The sequence below is a fragment of the Salvelinus namaycush genome, chromosome 8, assembly GCF_016432855.1.
Source record: "Salvelinus namaycush isolate Seneca chromosome 8, SaNama_1.0, whole genome shotgun sequence".
In the NCBI taxonomy this organism is placed as follows: domain Eukaryota; kingdom Metazoa; phylum Chordata; class Actinopteri; order Salmoniformes; family Salmonidae; genus Salvelinus; species Salvelinus namaycush.
In genome coordinates, this window is record NC_052314.1 from 48,318,165 (window position 1) to 48,335,485 (window position 17,321).

General features: G+C 44.8%; 1 protein-coding gene across 1 annotated transcript; it reads right to left on the reverse strand.

Moving 5' to 3' along the window:
- Positions 1-9,091: 9,091 nt before the first annotated feature.
- synpo2b (synaptopodin 2b) lies at positions 9,092-16,360 on the reverse strand. Its single transcript, XM_038999880.1, has 2 exons — positions 14,969-16,360; positions 9,092-10,883 (listed from the first exon to the last, which is right to left on the reverse strand). The coding sequence occupies exons 1-2, from the start codon at positions 16,286-16,288 to the stop codon at positions 10,356-10,358; spliced, it is 1,848 nt and encodes a 615-aa protein (XP_038855808.1). The 5' UTR covers positions 16,289-16,360; the 3' UTR covers positions 9,092-10,355.
- Positions 16,361-17,321: the final 961 nt, after the last annotated feature.

Below are 17,321 nucleotides of genomic sequence, written 5' to 3' on the forward strand. Positions count from 1 at the left end.
TTGCCTTGCAAAGCTTTGCACTCTCAACCAGCTTCATGAGGAATGCTGTTCCAACAGTCTTGAAGGAGTTCCCACATATATGGAGCACTTGTTGGTTGATTTCCCTTCACTCTGCGTTCCAACTCATCCCAAACCATCTCAATTGGGTTGAGTTTGGGTGATTGTGGAGTACTAGTCATCTGATGCAGCACTCCATCACTCTCCTTCTTGGTCAGCCTAGAGGTTTGTTGGGTCATTGTCCTGTTGCAAATCAAATGATAGTCCCACTAAGCGCAATCCAGATGGGATGGAGTATTGATGCAGAATGCTATGGTAGCCATGCTGGTTAAGTGTGCCTGGAATTCTAAATAAATCACAGACAGTGTCGCCAGCAAAGCACCATCACACCTCCACCTCCATGCTTCACGGTGCGAACCATACATGCGGAGATCATCCGTTCACCTACTCTGCGTCTCACAAAGACACAGTGGTTAGAACCAAAAAATCTGAAACTTGGACACCAGAACAAAGGACACATTTCCACCGGTCTAAAGTCCATTGCTCGTGTTTCTTGGCCCAGGCAAGTCTCTTCTTCTTATTGGTGTCCTTTAGTAGTGGTTTCTTTGCAGCAATTCGACCACAAAGACCTGATTCACACAGTCTCCTCTGAACAGTTGATGTTGAGATGTATCTCTTACTTGAACTCTGTGATGCATTTATTTGGGCAGCAATCTGAGGTGCAGTTAACTCAAATTAACTTATCATCTACAGCAGAGGTAACTCTTGTTCTTCCTTCCCTGTGGCGGTCCCCATGAGAGCCAGTTTCATAATAGCGCATGATGGTTTTCGCGACTGCACTTGAAGAAACTTTAAAAGTTCTTGGCATTTTCTGGATTGACTGACCTGACTGGACTGTCATTTCTGTCATTTCTCTTTGCTTATTTGAGCTGTTCTTGCCATAAAATGGACTTGGTCTTTTACCAAATAGGGCTATCTTCTGTATACCCACCCCTACCTTGTCACAACACAACTTATTGGCTCAAACGCATTAAGAAGGAAAGAAATTAACTTTTAACGAGGCACACCTATGAATTGAAATGCATTCCAGGTGACTATGTCACGACTTCTACGGAAGGTGGCTCCCCTTCCTGTTCGGGTGGTGCTCGGCGGTCGTCGTCACCGGCCTACTAGCTGCCACTGATCCTTTTTTCCCCTTTTCTGTTTATTGGTTTCACCTGTGTTTGTTTTAGGCTGATTGGTTGGACTTTATTTACCAGCAGGCCGAGGGGTACCGAAGGAGGAGGCTCCCCCTGCACCAGCTGTGGTTGGAGAGGACACACGGCCGATCGGTGCTGGGGGAGCCCGTCTGGGAGTCGAGAGGGCAGGCGGAACACTTCTCGGCCACCCCAGGTGAGTCAGGACCAAACTCACAGAGAACCCCCTGTTGGTCACATGTTTGTCTTGATTTTGTTTCTTGATTTTTTTCCCTCTTCCCAGCATAAGGCGCTAGTTGATTCAGGCGCAGCTGGGAACTTTATGGATCGCGGACTCGCCATCAAACTGGGTGTTCCGCTAGTGCCGATAGATTCTCCCTTCCCCGTGCACTCCCTAGATAGCCGGCTATTAGGGTCAGGGTTGGTCAGGGAGGCCACGGTTCCACTGGTGACGCAGGGGAATCATAAGGAGCGGATTAGTCTCTTCATTATTGATTCACCTGCGTTTCCAGTGGTGCTGAGGATTCCCTGGCTGGCTAGTCACAATCCTAAGATTTCGTGGAGACAGAGGGTTCTCCAGGGGTGGTCAGAGGAGTGTTCAGGAAGGTGTATGGGAGTTTCCATCGGTGCCACGTCGGTGGAGAGTCCAGACCAGGGTTCCACTGTACGCATCCCCCATGAATATGTGGATTTGGCAATCGCTTTCAGTAAGAAGAGAGCAACTAAATTACCACCTCATCGACAGGGGGATTGTGCGATAGATCTCCAGGTAAACGCTGCACTTCCCCAGAGTCACGTGTACCCATTGTCACAGGACGAGACGTTGGCTATGGAGACATATGTCACGGAATCTCTGGGGCAGGGGTACATTCGGCCCTCCATCTCACCCGTCTCCTCGAGTTTCTTTTTTGTAAAGAAAAAGGAGGGAGGTCTGCGTCCGTGCATTGATTATAGAGGTCTAAATTCCATCACAGTGGGGTTTAGTTACCCACTACCTCTCATCGCTATGGCGGTGCAATCATTTCACGGAGCACAGTTTTTCACAAAACTGGACCTCAGGAGCGCGTATAGTCTGGTGCGTATTCGGGATGGGGATGAGTGGAAAACCGTGTTTAGTACCACATCGGGCCACTATGAGTACCTCGTCATGCCGTATGGGTTAAAAAATGATCCAGCCGTCTTTCAATCCTTTGTAGACTAAATTCTCATGGACCTGCACGGGCAGCGCGTGGTTGTCTATATTGATGATATTCTGATCTATTCCGCCACCCGCATCGCGCATGTGTCTCTGGTGCGCTAGGTGCTTGGTAGACTGCTGGAGCATGACCTATACGTCAAGGCTGAGAAGTGTGTGTTCTCCAAACGAGCCGTCTCCTTCCTGGGTTATCGCATTTCCACCTCGGGGGTGGTGATGGAGTGTGACCGCATTAAGGCCGTGCGTAATTGGCCGACTCCTACCACGGTGAAGGAGGTGCAGCGGTTCTTGGGGTTTGCCAATTACTACTGGAGGTTTATCCGGGGTTTTGGCCAGGTAGCAAGGGGGGGCCGGTGCGTTTGTGGTGGTCGGCAGAGGCGGACAGAGGCTTCAATAGGTTGAAGGCGCTGTTCACGGATGCACTTGTGTTGGCGCACCCGGACCCCTCTCTAGCATTCATAGTAGAGGTGGACGCGTCCGAGGCTGGGGTGGGTGCCGTGCTATCACAGCGCTCGGGTACGCCACCAAAACTCCGCCCCTGCGCTTTCTTTTCGAGGAAGCTCAGTCCGGCGGAGCGTAACTATGATGTCGGGGACCGGGAGTTGTTAGCGGTGGTAAAAGCCCTGAGGGTGTGGAGACACTGGCTTGGGGGGGCTAAGCACCCTTTTCTCATCTGGACCGACCACCAGAATCTGGAGTATATCCGGGCAGCTAGGAGACTGAATCCGCGTCAGGCAAGGTGGGCCATGTTCTTCACCCGATTCAGGTTCACTCTGTCTTATAGACCAGGCTCCCTGAACACAAAGGCCGACGCGCTGTCCCGTCTCTATGACACGGAGGATCGGTCCACCGAGCCTACTTCCATCCTTCCAGCCTCGAGGCTGGTGGCACCAGTGGTATGGGAGGTGGACTCGGACATCGAGCGGGCGTTACGGGCGGAACCTGCACCTCCTCAGTGTCCGGTTGGGCATAAGTACGTGCCGCTTGGTGTTCGGGACCAACTGATTTGGTGGGCTCACACCCTACCCTCCTCGGGTCATCCTGGGGTGGCGAGGACAGTGCGGGGCCTCCGGGGGAAGTATTGGTGGCCCACCTTGGCTAGGGATGTTAGGTTTTATGTCTCTTCCTATTCGGTGTGCGCCCAGAGTAAGGCTCCTAGGCACCTTCCTAGAGGGAAGTTACAACCCCTCCCCGTTCCACAACGGCCATGGTCTCACTTATCAGTGGATTTCCTGACCGATCTTCCCCCGTCTCAGGGGAACACTACGGTTTTGGTGGTTGTGGATCGGTTTTCTAAGTCCTGCCATCTCCAACCGTTGCCCGGTCTCCCTACAGCCCTACAGACTGCAGAGGTGCTATTTACCCACGTCTTCCGACACTACGAGGTGCCGGAGGTCATCGTCTCTGATCGGGGTCCCCAGTTCACGTCCCGGGTATGGAGGGCGTTCATGGAGCGTCTGGGGGTCTCGGTCAGCCTTACCTCCGGATATCACCCCGAGAGTAATGGGCAGGTGGAGAGAGTGAACCAGGAGGTGGGTAGGTTTCTTCGGTCGTATTGCCAGGACCAGCCAAGGGAGTGGTCTAAGTACGTCCCATGGGCGGAGTTGGCCCAGAACTCCTCGACGAACCTATCACCGTTTCAGTGTGTGTTGGGCTACCAGCCGGTCCTGGCACCTTGGCATCCGAGTCAGACCGAGGCTCCTGCGGTGGAGGAGTGGGTGCAGCGCTCCAAGGAAACCTGGAGGGCCGTCCAGGAATCCCTCAAACAAGCCAGTGGATGGCAGAAGAGGAGTGCTGACCGCCACCGCAGTGAGGCCCCCGTGTTTGTACCGGGGAACAGGGTCTGGCTCTCGACCCGAAACCTACCCCTCCGCTTGCCCTGCCGGAAGCTGGGGCCGCAGTGTGTGGGGCCCTTCCTTTTTTCCCCTTTTCTGTTTATTGGTTTCACCTGTGTTTGTTTTAGGCTGATTGGCTGGGCTTTATTTACCAGCAGGCCTGCCTGCTGGTAGTTCGGGATTGTTCGATGTACATGTGTACACGTCTGTGTGTCACGGTTTTCCCATGTGTTTTTTTGTTGTTGCTGGACTGTTTAAGTCCCCCGTGTTTGGGGCATTTGTTTTGGTTGGCGTATGTTCACCGTTGTGGTGCATTAAAGGTTAGCACTACCCTGAACTCTCTGCTTCCTGCGCCTGACTTCTCACCCACTACACCCCGGGCGTTACAGACTACCTCATGAAGCTGCTTGAGAGAATGCCAAGAGAGTTGATAAAGCTGTCATCAAGGCAAAGGGTGGCTACTTTGAAGAATATAAAATATATTTTGATTAGTTTAACACTTTTTTGGTTACTACATGATTCCATATGATTTATTTCATAGTTTTGATGTCTTCACTATTATTCTACAATGTAGAAAATAGTAAAATATAAATAAAAGCCCTTGAATGAGTAGGTGTGTCCTAACGTTTGACTGGTACTCTTATATTATTATTATTTTTTGCCTGTGTTGCATGTTGTTTTGGCATTAATATATGTCACATATCAGTTTGCAAACAATGTAAAAAAAAAAACGATTCAGTTAATAAAGCCGTATACAAACATGGTCTCTTTTTTGCTTTCTTGAGTAAGGCAGCTCCAATTTAATGATAACCAGCAAAACCAAGAAAGAGAAAACCAACGAAACATCCAGCCTTGTAGGGCTCAACAGCAACAATACAAGAACAAGATCCCACAACGTAGGTGGGAAAAAAGGCTACCTAAGTATGATTCCCAATCAGAGACAACGATAGACAGCTGCCTCTGATTGGGAACCACACTTGGCCAAACACAAAGAAATACAACACATAGAATGCCCACCCCACATCACACCCTGACCTAACTAAATAGAGAAATAAAACGTCTCTCTAAGGTCAGGGTGTGACAGTTTCAGCTTAGCTAAGTGCTTTCTGTGGTGGTGGGGCAACCAGCGGGAAATACGGAGCGTAGTGGTTGGTAATGTTCTCTAGTTGTGCCATGATTTGCTCAGTGTTTTGTCACTTGGGGACACTATGTCGCTGCAAAATCTACGGAGAGAGCTCGGAAACAAGACCCTTGGGTGCTGCCATATAGTTACATTAGAAATGCCCATCCAAGAAGGCTCAAAGTCATTGGCCACATATAAAATGGCGTTGGCCACATTATATCTACCGTAGCTTTGATTTGGCTGATCATGTCAACATCATATTTTAAAAATCTTAGCTATCAAGCTAGAGAAGCAGTCATCATCATGATCATCATGAATCAATCATGATCATCATGGTATCACATCGACAATCTACTGGCAAGTCCATTTCAATCCTTGTCATATGAAGACAAATTATAGATCAAATGTATCGGTGCTCATCAGCCATTGGACATAAACATTACACAACAATTTGGAAATCACAAATTCAACAATGATTGGTTTGGAAGGAATCAGTGGCTAACTGCAAGCGTGGCAAAGCAATCACTATTCTGCTATTCATTGAAATGTGTGTGTGGTCCAAGTCTGTGTTAAGGGTCTCTTTTCAAATCTTAAAAGGATAAATATTCAACACCATGGGCCAGAAAAGGTTGAATACATTGGCCATGCTGTCAATCCAGCATAACTTCTGCCGCATTCAAAACAACTGGAAAGTCAGAACTGGGAAATCTTAGACTTCAGTGAGTTCAAGACAACTGGAAACTGGAAGAAAAAAAAGAGCTCCGACTGGGAAAATACGTTTTGAACAGTCATCCAACTCGGAATTCCAAGTTGGGAATTTGGGCCTCTTTCTAAAGCTCCGACCTGAAGATCACTGACATCATGATTCAACCTTGTTTTTGTCAGAGTTTCCGGTTGTCTTGAAAGCAACATAAATCCAGAGAATGCCAAAATTTGCCCACCAGGACTGCCTCGCCACCTCCCTGTTCAAGAGATCACAGCACAACAAGGTGAGTCCAAAAATGTATTGTATGCTGCTGCATAAATGGTGTAATATGCCAGGGAGATATGTATACTGTAGCTAAGAAAGTAATACTAGGTGTATGTTGTGTAGTAAGCTGTTAGTAGCCCATGTGCCTCATCATAACTATTTAGTCCCTTTCCCCCTCATAACTTAGCTTACTGTTCTGACTTGATGGTGCACATGTAGCCTATACTGTTTTAGAGAAATGTAATCATTGAATATTGTAAGAGTGTTCATTGTCTGCTTGTATGCCCCCTTTACGTATCCTACGGTTCTGACTTGTTGTACAGGGAGAATGCTGTAAGAATTCTGAATTCTGTCGCTGTACATTTCAAAAGTGCTGAACAAATAGTTTATTGACTAAGTCCATCCTAGCTCGCTCAATGTCTTAATCGAAATGTCGGATTGCCTCTTATTCACTCATCATCTCCTTATGCCATAGTTTTAACATCTCAATTGTAAGTAGAAACCACATTTGTTTAAGCACGTCAGCCATATCAGCTATGTTTTTTAAAAAGTCAGTAAATGAGGCTGAACTGTTTCGCTGCCAGACAAGGCTCCGGTGATAGCCAGGTGTAGCAGTGGTAACGATTCACTCTAAGGTGCTGAAAAGAAAGCTCTGCTGTTGGGACATCTTTATGTAGGCACTAACAGTTTGTGGGCACAGTTTGACATTGTTATAGTGCAATTAATGTATTGTTTAGTGTTGTGTTGTGTAGTGGCTTTGCTGGCATGCATCTAAAAAAAGTGGGGAGTTTTCCCCACCAAGATTTACATGATAAAATTGCCAATGCATAGATGAACTTATTTATTACACTGTGTTGTAGCAATCAAGCAAACAACTTTGCAGGAGTAATGTTATAGAAATAGCTGTAAGTTCATGGGGCTTCTAAGATAAGTGCTGTCAAGATACTAAATCATTTATCTTCACAGTGCTGCCAAGAAACAAGCTTACTGCCTTGAATTGTCTAACTACTTCTGAAGTGACTGGTTCTTCGGGATGATTTGTGTCAATACATATTAATATTAAAACATTCAGAGTAAAAATTAAACTACACAAGTACACTGAACAAAAATATAAACGCAACATGTAAAGTGCTGGTCCCATGTTTCATGAGCTGAAATAAAAGATCCCAGAAATGTTCAATACGTACAAAAATCTAAAATGTTGTCCACTAATTTGTTTACATCCCCGTTAGTGAGCATTTTATCCTTTGTCAAGATAATCCAACCACTTCACAGGTGTGGCATATCAAAAAGCTGATTAAACAGCATGATCATTGGTCATTGATCACCAGTGGGTCGACCTGGCCCCCAAGTTGGTGGGCATATGCCAGGCCCACCCATGGCTGCGCCCCTGCCCAGTCATGTGAAATCCATAGATTAGGGCATAATGCATTTATTTAAATTGACACATTTCCTTTTATGAACTGTGACTCTGAAAAATCTTTGAAATTGTTGCATGTTGTGTTTATATTTTTGTTCACGATAGATTTAAATGGTTGGGGTGTCATGTGGCTCTCTTCACAACAAAAAAATGTTTGGCAATGAGATGAGTGAGATTGTTTTTTTTGTTTTTTTCTCATACTTAACATTTTAACTTTCTCTTTTCAACTTCATTTACACTGTGTAAAGTCTCCCACCAGTCGTCTCCCAATAGCTCAGTCTGTGATTATGTAACCGTCTCTTTTGTTACTAGTCCCTGGATGGACCTGTGGAGATGCTTTGTGACGGATGTCGGAGCAATAACCTGACATGTTAGCAAAACAAACACTGGCTGCAGTGGAGTGTAACTTTAGAAAAGTACTCTCTCTACTTTACTAACTCCACATTCCACTCCATTTATATACATGTATCTAATATATTACTATGTGTTTTATTGGTATTCAGCAATTGTTTGTTTCTCAACGAATTCAGCATACCACACATTTTGATTGGGTAAACAAACAATTTCCAAAGTGTAAAAAACATTTGACAAATCCTACATATCTTACATACATGTTAATTAATGAAATAAAACATCAGAGGCACGGTGTACTCAACATTTTATTGGAAGAGTACAATATTTATCTTCAGTGCTGCAACAAATGAACAACACGATCAAGTGATAAAAGTTACAATATCTTCAACACATTCACAGTCCATATGAAAGTGTGGCACATTTCATATGCCTTTCACGGAAGTGCCAAACCAATCACAGAAACTTCAACCTGTATTCAATGACGTGGTCTAGAATATAGTGTGTGCCTATGTTTTGCAAACTGACTGAATGACATGAACAAAAACATTGTTAATGTTCTATATTTCAGCAATAAAATCTGACATTTGATTTATTATTATTTATTATTTATTTATTTAAAAAAAATTTTTTATCCCCTTTTCTCCCCAATTTTCGTGGTATCCAATCGCTAGTAATTACTATCTTGTCTCATCGCTACAACTCCCGTACGGGCTCGGGAGAGACGAAGGTCGAAAGCCATGCGTCCTCCGAAGCACAACCCAACCAAGCCGCACTGCTTCTTTAACACAGCGCGCCTCCAACCCGGAAGCCAGCCGCACCAATGTGTCGGAGGAAACACCGTGCACCTGGCCCCCTTGGTTAGCGCGCACTGCGCCCGGCCCGCCACAGGAGTCGCTGGAGCGCGATGAGACAAGGATATCCCTACCGGCCAAACCCACCCTAACCCGGACGACGCTAGCCCAATTGTGCGTCGCCCCACGGACCTCCCGGTCGCGGCCGGCTGTGACAGAGCCTGGGCGCGAACCCAGAGACTCTGGTGGCGCAGTTAGCACTGCGATGCAGTGCCCTAGACCACTGCGCCACCCGGGAGGCCTTGATTTATTATTTTAAGAAATCTAAGACATTTGTACATTTCCTTAATTTTCATAGTAACAGAGGGATTGTCTGAAAGTGAACATGAATGTTGATTGTTTTCATCAGTATGTGCACTTGGTACTTACTATCTAACCTGCTACACATGCTATCGCACATATTACACAAACCATCAAGGAACCCTAGCAGTACATTTGAAATCCGCTTTACTGTATTTCTATTTTAGATGTTACCGCTTACATCACATAACAATACTCAATCCATTTTTCTATTTAGTTTTCATATTATGTGGAAAATAAAACAAGTTATAGGTTCAACACATCTTTCTTTTCCCTTCCATCTGCCATTTTCTCACTCATCACCTTGCAAACCTCTTACTTTTATGCACATGCAAATAAATAATAGGCCTATCATGTATCCATTTATCAAAATTCATAAAACATGTTTAGAATTTAAAGTTTTCAGGTACAGAACATTCAATGGAACATGCAGTACATACTATAGATGTGTGTGGATGCACTTCACTGATCAGAATTATAGTAGAGAACGAGAAACCACGTCTTTGCCCCCTGTGGCCACAGGACAAAATGCACAAACAATCCATGCTCAAACCAAAATACTGTACATGCACACACATAGAAAAACAAACTCCAATTTAAACCAAAGACCATTAACATCAGTACTTTTTTTTTCAGAAATGAAAACCTTTAAAGCTAGACTCCATAATGGTGAAACAAAGTTACTAAAAACAACTAATACTGTTTTTTTCCCCCTCTGACATCATTGCACGCATGATAGAACAGCAGAATATATACTGCAAATTTTTTTTTTTCACACTGTGAAACGCTCCTCACCTCAAAACAAAAACAATAACAATGGCGGTGGGGCAAACAGTGGCGCCGTTTCCCTGCAGATTCCATCTTCAAACTTGTAATTCACCTTAGCATGCTGCTGTAGACCATTATCAGCTATCTTGGTACATCAGTATTTCCTCATTGATTCCAAACATTTGTCTTAAAAAAGAAACACTACCTTGATCAAAATGTTAATTATAATATGCTGGCCCTATTGTTTACATCTGTACATCCAATTATATTTTCTACGTTTGTTCTTACAAGTGCACTGTTTATATTTTTGAATTCTAGCTGAGGATGTACAGATGACTGTGCGAGATTACCTTCTCATAGCTGTGCGTGGCAAGGTAGCGTAGAGGGACTGACTCGGGTGGCCCGGGCCTCGACCCATAGCACTCACCGCTGACCACAGAGGCTGGGCCTGTCTGAAGGGAGGCCCATAGACAGGGGCAGAGGTCATGCTCATAGACCTAGTATGCATGGCTGGGGGTGGAGCATGATAGTAACCACCACTGACACTGGGGGCGTCCAATGACACCTTGCGCTTCCATTCGTCCGGAGGTTCCGGAAGAGATCGTCGGTTGGCGGCGGAGTTGACGTTAGTGGCGATGGACTGAGGGACGTTCTGGAATCGGAAGGCGTCGTCCACCAGGCCCAGAGTGCTCCGGGAGGCAGCCTCCCAAGGGCTGGGGGGCTTGAGGGCAGCTTTTTCCTGCCAGGAGGTCTGCCTCCCGAGAGATGGATGGAACACAGGGGTGGTCACAGGGGACATAGATGACTGCGAGGGCATGTAGGACATGGAGCACATCTGTCTGGGTAGGGACAGAGAGTAGCTTCTGCCAAGTCCCTGGAAGAAAAGGACATTGTACTGGATTGATGTGATTCTGGTAATATTAAGCATACTGTACACACTGGGGCTCAGGGTCGAAATATAAAATACCAAATGTACTGTAATGCACATGTATTTATGAGGCATTAAATACATGTGACATTGTAACCCTCTGTTCCCAACAAATAATTTGGGGTATAATACACAGAAAAACAGTAGTTCTCCACAACCTGGTTTGGCCTGGATTACTTGAGCCGAGAAGGGGAGAAGATTCTCATCCTGTGCACTGGAGTAAGGTGATTCATTTTGCGGTCCAATAAAACACACACAGACACACACACACAGTGTCAGAGAGCATTGCCTCCGGTGAAAGGGCAGGCTATCCCCTTTCAAACTCTTCAAAATGGACACAGGCCAATTCTACTCAACTGTGTGTTTATCACCGTCCATTACATTTCCCCATGATTATTGCTATTTTTTCACAACATAGAAGTCATATCACTCTCTCATACAGTGTCATTGTTGCCTGGAGATTAACACCTATAAATAATCACAGTAGTGAACGGCCCTCAAACCTAATGATGCAACATTACTGCACATTTTGTTCAGTGGTCATGTTCCAAACATATCTGGGTGACGTTATGGGGTAGTTTCTCCCTAAAATACATGAGTCCCCATGGCCAATTAAGACCAATGGCTGGGAAGAGAGTTAGTTTTCAGCACTTACCTTTGGCAGGGGTTGATCCTATCGGGTCTCTGCTTAGCAGACCTAACTATTTGAAAGGGATAGCAGGTTTTAAAGATGGTGAGTCTGAGCTATATTTGGAAACGGATGAGCCCTTTGCTCATAGCAGGTCTCCATGCAAACTTTGGGTTTCAACAAAGACCTGTTTAGAGGGCGTAACACATTGCCTTGTGGTTCATTGAAAACTTAAACCTACCAAAGCGTCTTATACAGGTGGAAAGGACTCAAATATAGTTTAATTTGCTGTAAAGTAGAAGATGTGATCTAACCTGCATGATGCACAGTGAGGCAATCATTGTTGTATCATTACTGTTTTTAACCAGATATTGCTTAAGGTACTAAGAATTGGCAACATTAATGAATACATAAGCAACATTAAAATAGAAGAGGTATTACAAATAAATAAAGAGTGTGGTACAATAATTAAAGCGTGATGCATTCATAAAAGAAAACGTTGCAAGAGTCCATGCAGTAGTAATGAAATATGAAAACATACACAGGGAAAGTTAAAGGGAGATATTTAATAGCAAGATTGTGCCTAGTACAAGAAGTGCAATATACAATGGAACACATAAAAGAGGAAAAATAAATGTAACAAAGGACAGAAAAGGTAAAGTCAGCAATCTGATTGGAAATTAAAGAAGGATTATTTGTAACATATATATCAATTGCGTTTAACCTGAAAATAAATCATGTTTGATTAAGTGTTAAAATGAATATGTTGATAAAAACAACTAAGCGACTGGCCATAATTTACAATAAAATACAAAATTCCACATTGTCAACAACACAAAGATGTAGTGGGGGCTTTAAAAACACAATTAGCAAAAGCTTTGAGCTGTATCACACTATTAAATATAGTTTGGAATGAGACTGAAGGAATTGTAAGAGGTCTGCATCCAAATATAGTGCCTATTATTCGTATTATTCTTATTACTGTATATCTCTTCTAATCATAGTCATCATAAATGTATGAACAAACCCCCCGGTTTTTATGTTATGCACTCTCATTGCTATCATATTGCATACATTGCAAACATTATTTTGACTAGCATCCAACCTACCCACACTGTTTTACATTTCCTATGGGTATGAACATTACTGTTCCAATAATGGTAATGTTGCATGTGGTCATGAGACCACTGGTGAATACAGGCTACCCTAAACATAAATTAATTTACAACAAAAAAAGGCGAGGCAAGGCACCATAGACAAACTAGAAATGTTTCCTCTTTTCAGCTGCACACACCACTGATCTCATTTTCCTGAAATTACTCAACACGATGTATCCCTAGTGGGACCAAAGCTTTTTTGTTGAATTCTGCCTCTTATGCCTAATGTGTATATCACTTTCCCCTGCTAGTATCTGTATCCTCGCGAATGATCTAGCGCTGCAGAAAACAATATAATAGCTACTTGACGGATTGACTTGCTAAACTGTGTATCAATAGCTAGCAAAATTAGCTAACTAGCTTCATTGGCAAACACTACTTTCATTGGTATTAGCAGAAGCTAACATTAGCTTCATTCACATCTTCATTAACAACACCTACAATAGTCTCTCATTCTCAATAGTTTTTCATTCAGCCCAGAAACACTCACATACAGCTACAGTAGCCTCTAATTTCATTGGTTTACAAGCTATAAAACAAACAGACAGCATTATCAAGTTGAAGTGGGGCGTTAACTCAAGCAAAGGAGGTAGATCGAGGAGGGGTGGCCAATTAATGATAACAACCATATGCAGTGATATCTATTGAAATATTCTGTCTGTATAAAATCACTGGTATAAGCCAGATAGTTGGTCTGGAAAATGACTTCAGTGAGACAGAGGCATTTGTTTTCTTATGTTAATTTCCTATAAATCTAAATGTTCTGCTATTTCTTTCAACATTTTGGTAAAGCTAGAGGACCAGAATGAAAATGCATTCAATGTTTTCCCTTGTTGACCTGTCATGCATATTGCACATTCTTTAAAGATTGAATTCATTGTTTAGTTTTGTTGTTCTAAGTTGTAATTTAAAATGTTTTGTGCTAGGTTTGCCTACTATGTACAGCAGAAAGTAAGAAGATATAGGGTGACATTTTGACACCGCAACAATGCAAAGATATTACCAAAAACAAGTCAATTATTTGAAATACTTGGCAGGACACGTCTAATTTAAAGTTTAAAATAAATAAACGGTGCTTTAGAAATGGTAAGAAATAGTGTATAATCTCTGCATTTTCTGCAACATCAAAATGGGGCAGTAGGTTGGGATTAGTGTTGCAGAACAACATGCCTCCACTGTTTGGTTGCTACCGCTTGTTTTCTGGCAGAAAATGTAGGCCGAGGAGCCATTTGAATGGTACCTCTAGAGAGGACATCAGCATCAAAGGGTATAGAAGACAAAGATGCTGAGTTGACACTGAGAGATAGCTGACAGGGAGTGCTTGTGGGTATAGGGCAGTGGGTGCTTGGAGCTTGGGGAGCTTTGTTGGCGCTATCATGCACAGCAGGTGAAGCATTATGCTTCCAATCCAGTTGCTTGCTAACTGGGAGTGGTTCACTTGACTGTGTAGGTTGACAGTCAAAAGGGTATAGGACACTCACCGATCTAGTAGACTTAGCAGGAGCTATGGGCTTGCTTTGTTGGTTTGCTGGGGGAAGGTCATGGGCAGGGTAAGAGTAAGGAGAAATGGCAAAGGCAGGTCTAGGGCTGACAACAGGGGCAGGTTTAGGGCTCAAGGGTGGGTTTGACTCAGGGGTTGGGATGGGGGCCGTTTTGAGGCTAGGGCTAAGGCCTTCAGCCTCAGTGCCTACGTTATATCTAAAGAGTGATGAGTCCAGCTGATAGGGCTGATGTTTCATGACATCTAGGGCATCCAGGTGCTTGGAGGGTTGTGGTTTTGTTTTCACACCGGTCTTTGGCTTGATTTTTGGACTTGTTGAAGAGGGCTGTTTAGCTGCTGCAGGGGGGTAGAAAGGAGCATGAAGGGGATTGTATGATAAAGGAGGTGGGGCTCGGATGTTGGATGAGTATCTCCAAGCACCTGGAAGGGAGGCGGTGGGGGAAGGACACTTTGCTTTGTTGGCCTGAACTGTTTCGGCATCCACCACAAACTTATCCATACGGGTCTGCCTCTTGGCAAAGAGTTCGGCACCTCTTCCCCTCAGAGTTGGACCATTTATGGCTGGACTAACATGGCCCTCAGAGATGTGACCCATTGAAGAAGTAGGTGGTGCCTTGGCTGCGTGGCTGTAAGAGCTCCCTCGTTGGGGTGGGCAAGATGCCACCGAAGGATTTGGGGACTTATTCTTTGAGACTGTGGGTTGGCGAGGTGCCGTGTGAGTTGGGTTCGGGGCCTGAATACTCACTGGGGACCGCGGTGGCTGTGGACTCCAGCTATTCATGGTTGGATGAAGTTGAGAGGGTGATGTTGAGTTGGCTGGTGCCCCGGTGTTCATGGGTTGCTGTGGTCGTGACTGAGTTTGGGGTGGTTCCCGGGGGTTCGCCGTTTGCTGACGCGAAAGCCAGTCTTGTTGTTTGAAGTATTGCTGAGGAGGAGACTCCACTGGACTTGGGAAAGATGCCGGGATTGGACTCCTTGCCAGGTGAAGTAGCACATTCGAGGGACTCTCCTTCAACCATGGTGGACAGACTGGGTTGATGCTAGGCTTTGGGGCAACAGGTGGGGGATTCTTGTGCTTGACTGTTCGGGGTTGCATAAAGTTGCATGCCTCAGCACCAAGACTAAAGTAGTCTTCCTCTTCGCCTGACTCAATATATGATCTTCTTTCCCCTCTGTTTTGAATATATGCGTTGGAGGGTTGATCAGAGGCCGCTCTATTAGCACCTCTTCTTTTTGAGTCTGGTAGGTTGCCAGTCTTGATTGCTGGTATAGATATGCGTTCGTCACGCGAAGCTATGAAGTCCCCAGTTGGGGACCAGACCTGTGGAATTGTGTGTATAGGGACTGATACCTTGAATTTGAATTCATGATGCTTCACTGGGCTAGTGACACCACTCAGAGGAGAAAATGGGACAGGCACTCTGTTTTGGGATCCCAAGAAGGGCTTAGCTGTTCTGTTGGGCACAAGAGGCTTTGGTATGGCACTAGCCAGGAGGTTGGGCATACTGTTCATCATGTGAGCATATTGTTGCATCTCCTGTTGGTTTTCTTTGTACTGCAGATGTTGATTGCCATGAGCATCCATGTAGATCTGATCAGCATGCCTTTCACTGTATTGAATTTGATTGGATTGCACATAAGTTTCATCTGTCTTGTAAGACTTGTACATTTCTGTGTCTTCAAGCTCTACAATACCTTCGACGGGTAAGCATTTGCGCCTCATTTCCTCATGCTCTAAGGCAATCTCATCCATCCTCTGGCGGCGCTGCACAAACATGGCCACGCCCTTGCCTTTTGTCTCTGGCAGTTGCTCCATCTCTTCCAGGTGGTGAAATATGTTGGCTATTCCAAGGTTCTCCCAGTTTAAATTGACGTCTCGGTCTCGTACATTCACTGAGTAGTCTTCATCAAGTTCTGAATAATCATTAGTGGCCAAAGTAAACCTGACCGTTTTGCTGTATTCACTTTCTACGTCTTTGTCGCTTTTGTCGTCAAACTGGTGCTGACCTGTCCCGTAGCTGACAAGTGTATACTTCTTAACCCTTTGCCGACGCTTCTTGAACATCAACACCCCTCTGTTTCTGGGATTTGGTGCATCGGTCAACAGCAAAGCAATGCGTTTACATTTAGACTTGGCTTCCTTCACCTGCCTGTCTGACTGGCTCTCGCTCTGTCTGGGCCCTGTGAGGGAGAGATGAGGAGAGAGGACAGAGTTAAAAAGAGAGTGTAATTACATAAATTATAATTGTTTGCTACCTCAGAATGATGCATATGTAATGTGAGGAGGTATCACATAAAAGTAGCCCACATACAGTACATTACAAGAGAACTGTCTTCCCATTTCAAATGATCTGTGTCTTGAGAATGTCATCAACCGATTCGATTAGGGTGTAGCTTTCTCAATTGCCATTTAAGTTAAAGTGCATTCGGAAAGTATTCAGAGCCCTTCACTTTTTCCACATTTTGTTACGTAACAGCCTTATTCTAAAAGGGAATACATTGTTTTTTCCCCCCTCATCAATTTACACACAGTACCCCATAATGACAAAGCAAAAACAGGTTTTTAGAATATTTGGCAAATGTATAAAAAAACTAACTGAAATATCACATTTACATAAGTATTCAGACCCTTTACGCAACACTTTGTTGAAGCATCTTTGGCAGCCTCGAGTCTTCTTGGGTATGACGCTACAAGCTTGGCATACCTGTATTTGGAGAGTTTCTCCATTTCTTCTCTGCAGATCCTCTCAAGCTCTTTCAGGCGGGAGGCGGAGCGTCGTGGCACATCTTTTATCAGGTCTCTCCAGAGATGTTGGGTTCAAGTCCGTGCTCTGGCTGGGCCACACAAGAACATTCAGAGACTTGCCCCGAAGCTACTCCTGCGTTGTTTTGGTTGTGTGCTTAGGGTCATTGTCCTGTTGGAAGGGGAACCTTCGCCCCAGTCTGAGGCCTTGAGCGCCCTGGAGTTTTCATCAAGGATCTCTCTGTACTTGGCTCTGTTCATCTTTCCCTCGATCCTCACTAGTCTCCCAGTCCCTGCCGCTGAAAACCATCCCCACAGTATGATGCTGCCACCACCATGCTTCACCGTAGGGATG

Coding starts and splice junctions, on each gene's coding strand:
- synpo2b (XM_038999880.1), bottom strand. CDS start 16,288: ATGTTCAAGAAGCGTCGGCAAAGGGTTAAGAAGTATACACTTGTCAGC. Junction 10,884..14,968: donor CACAGCCACCGCGGTCCCCA/GTGAGTATTCAG, acceptor CTTTTCTTCCAG/GGACTTGGCAGAAGCTACTC.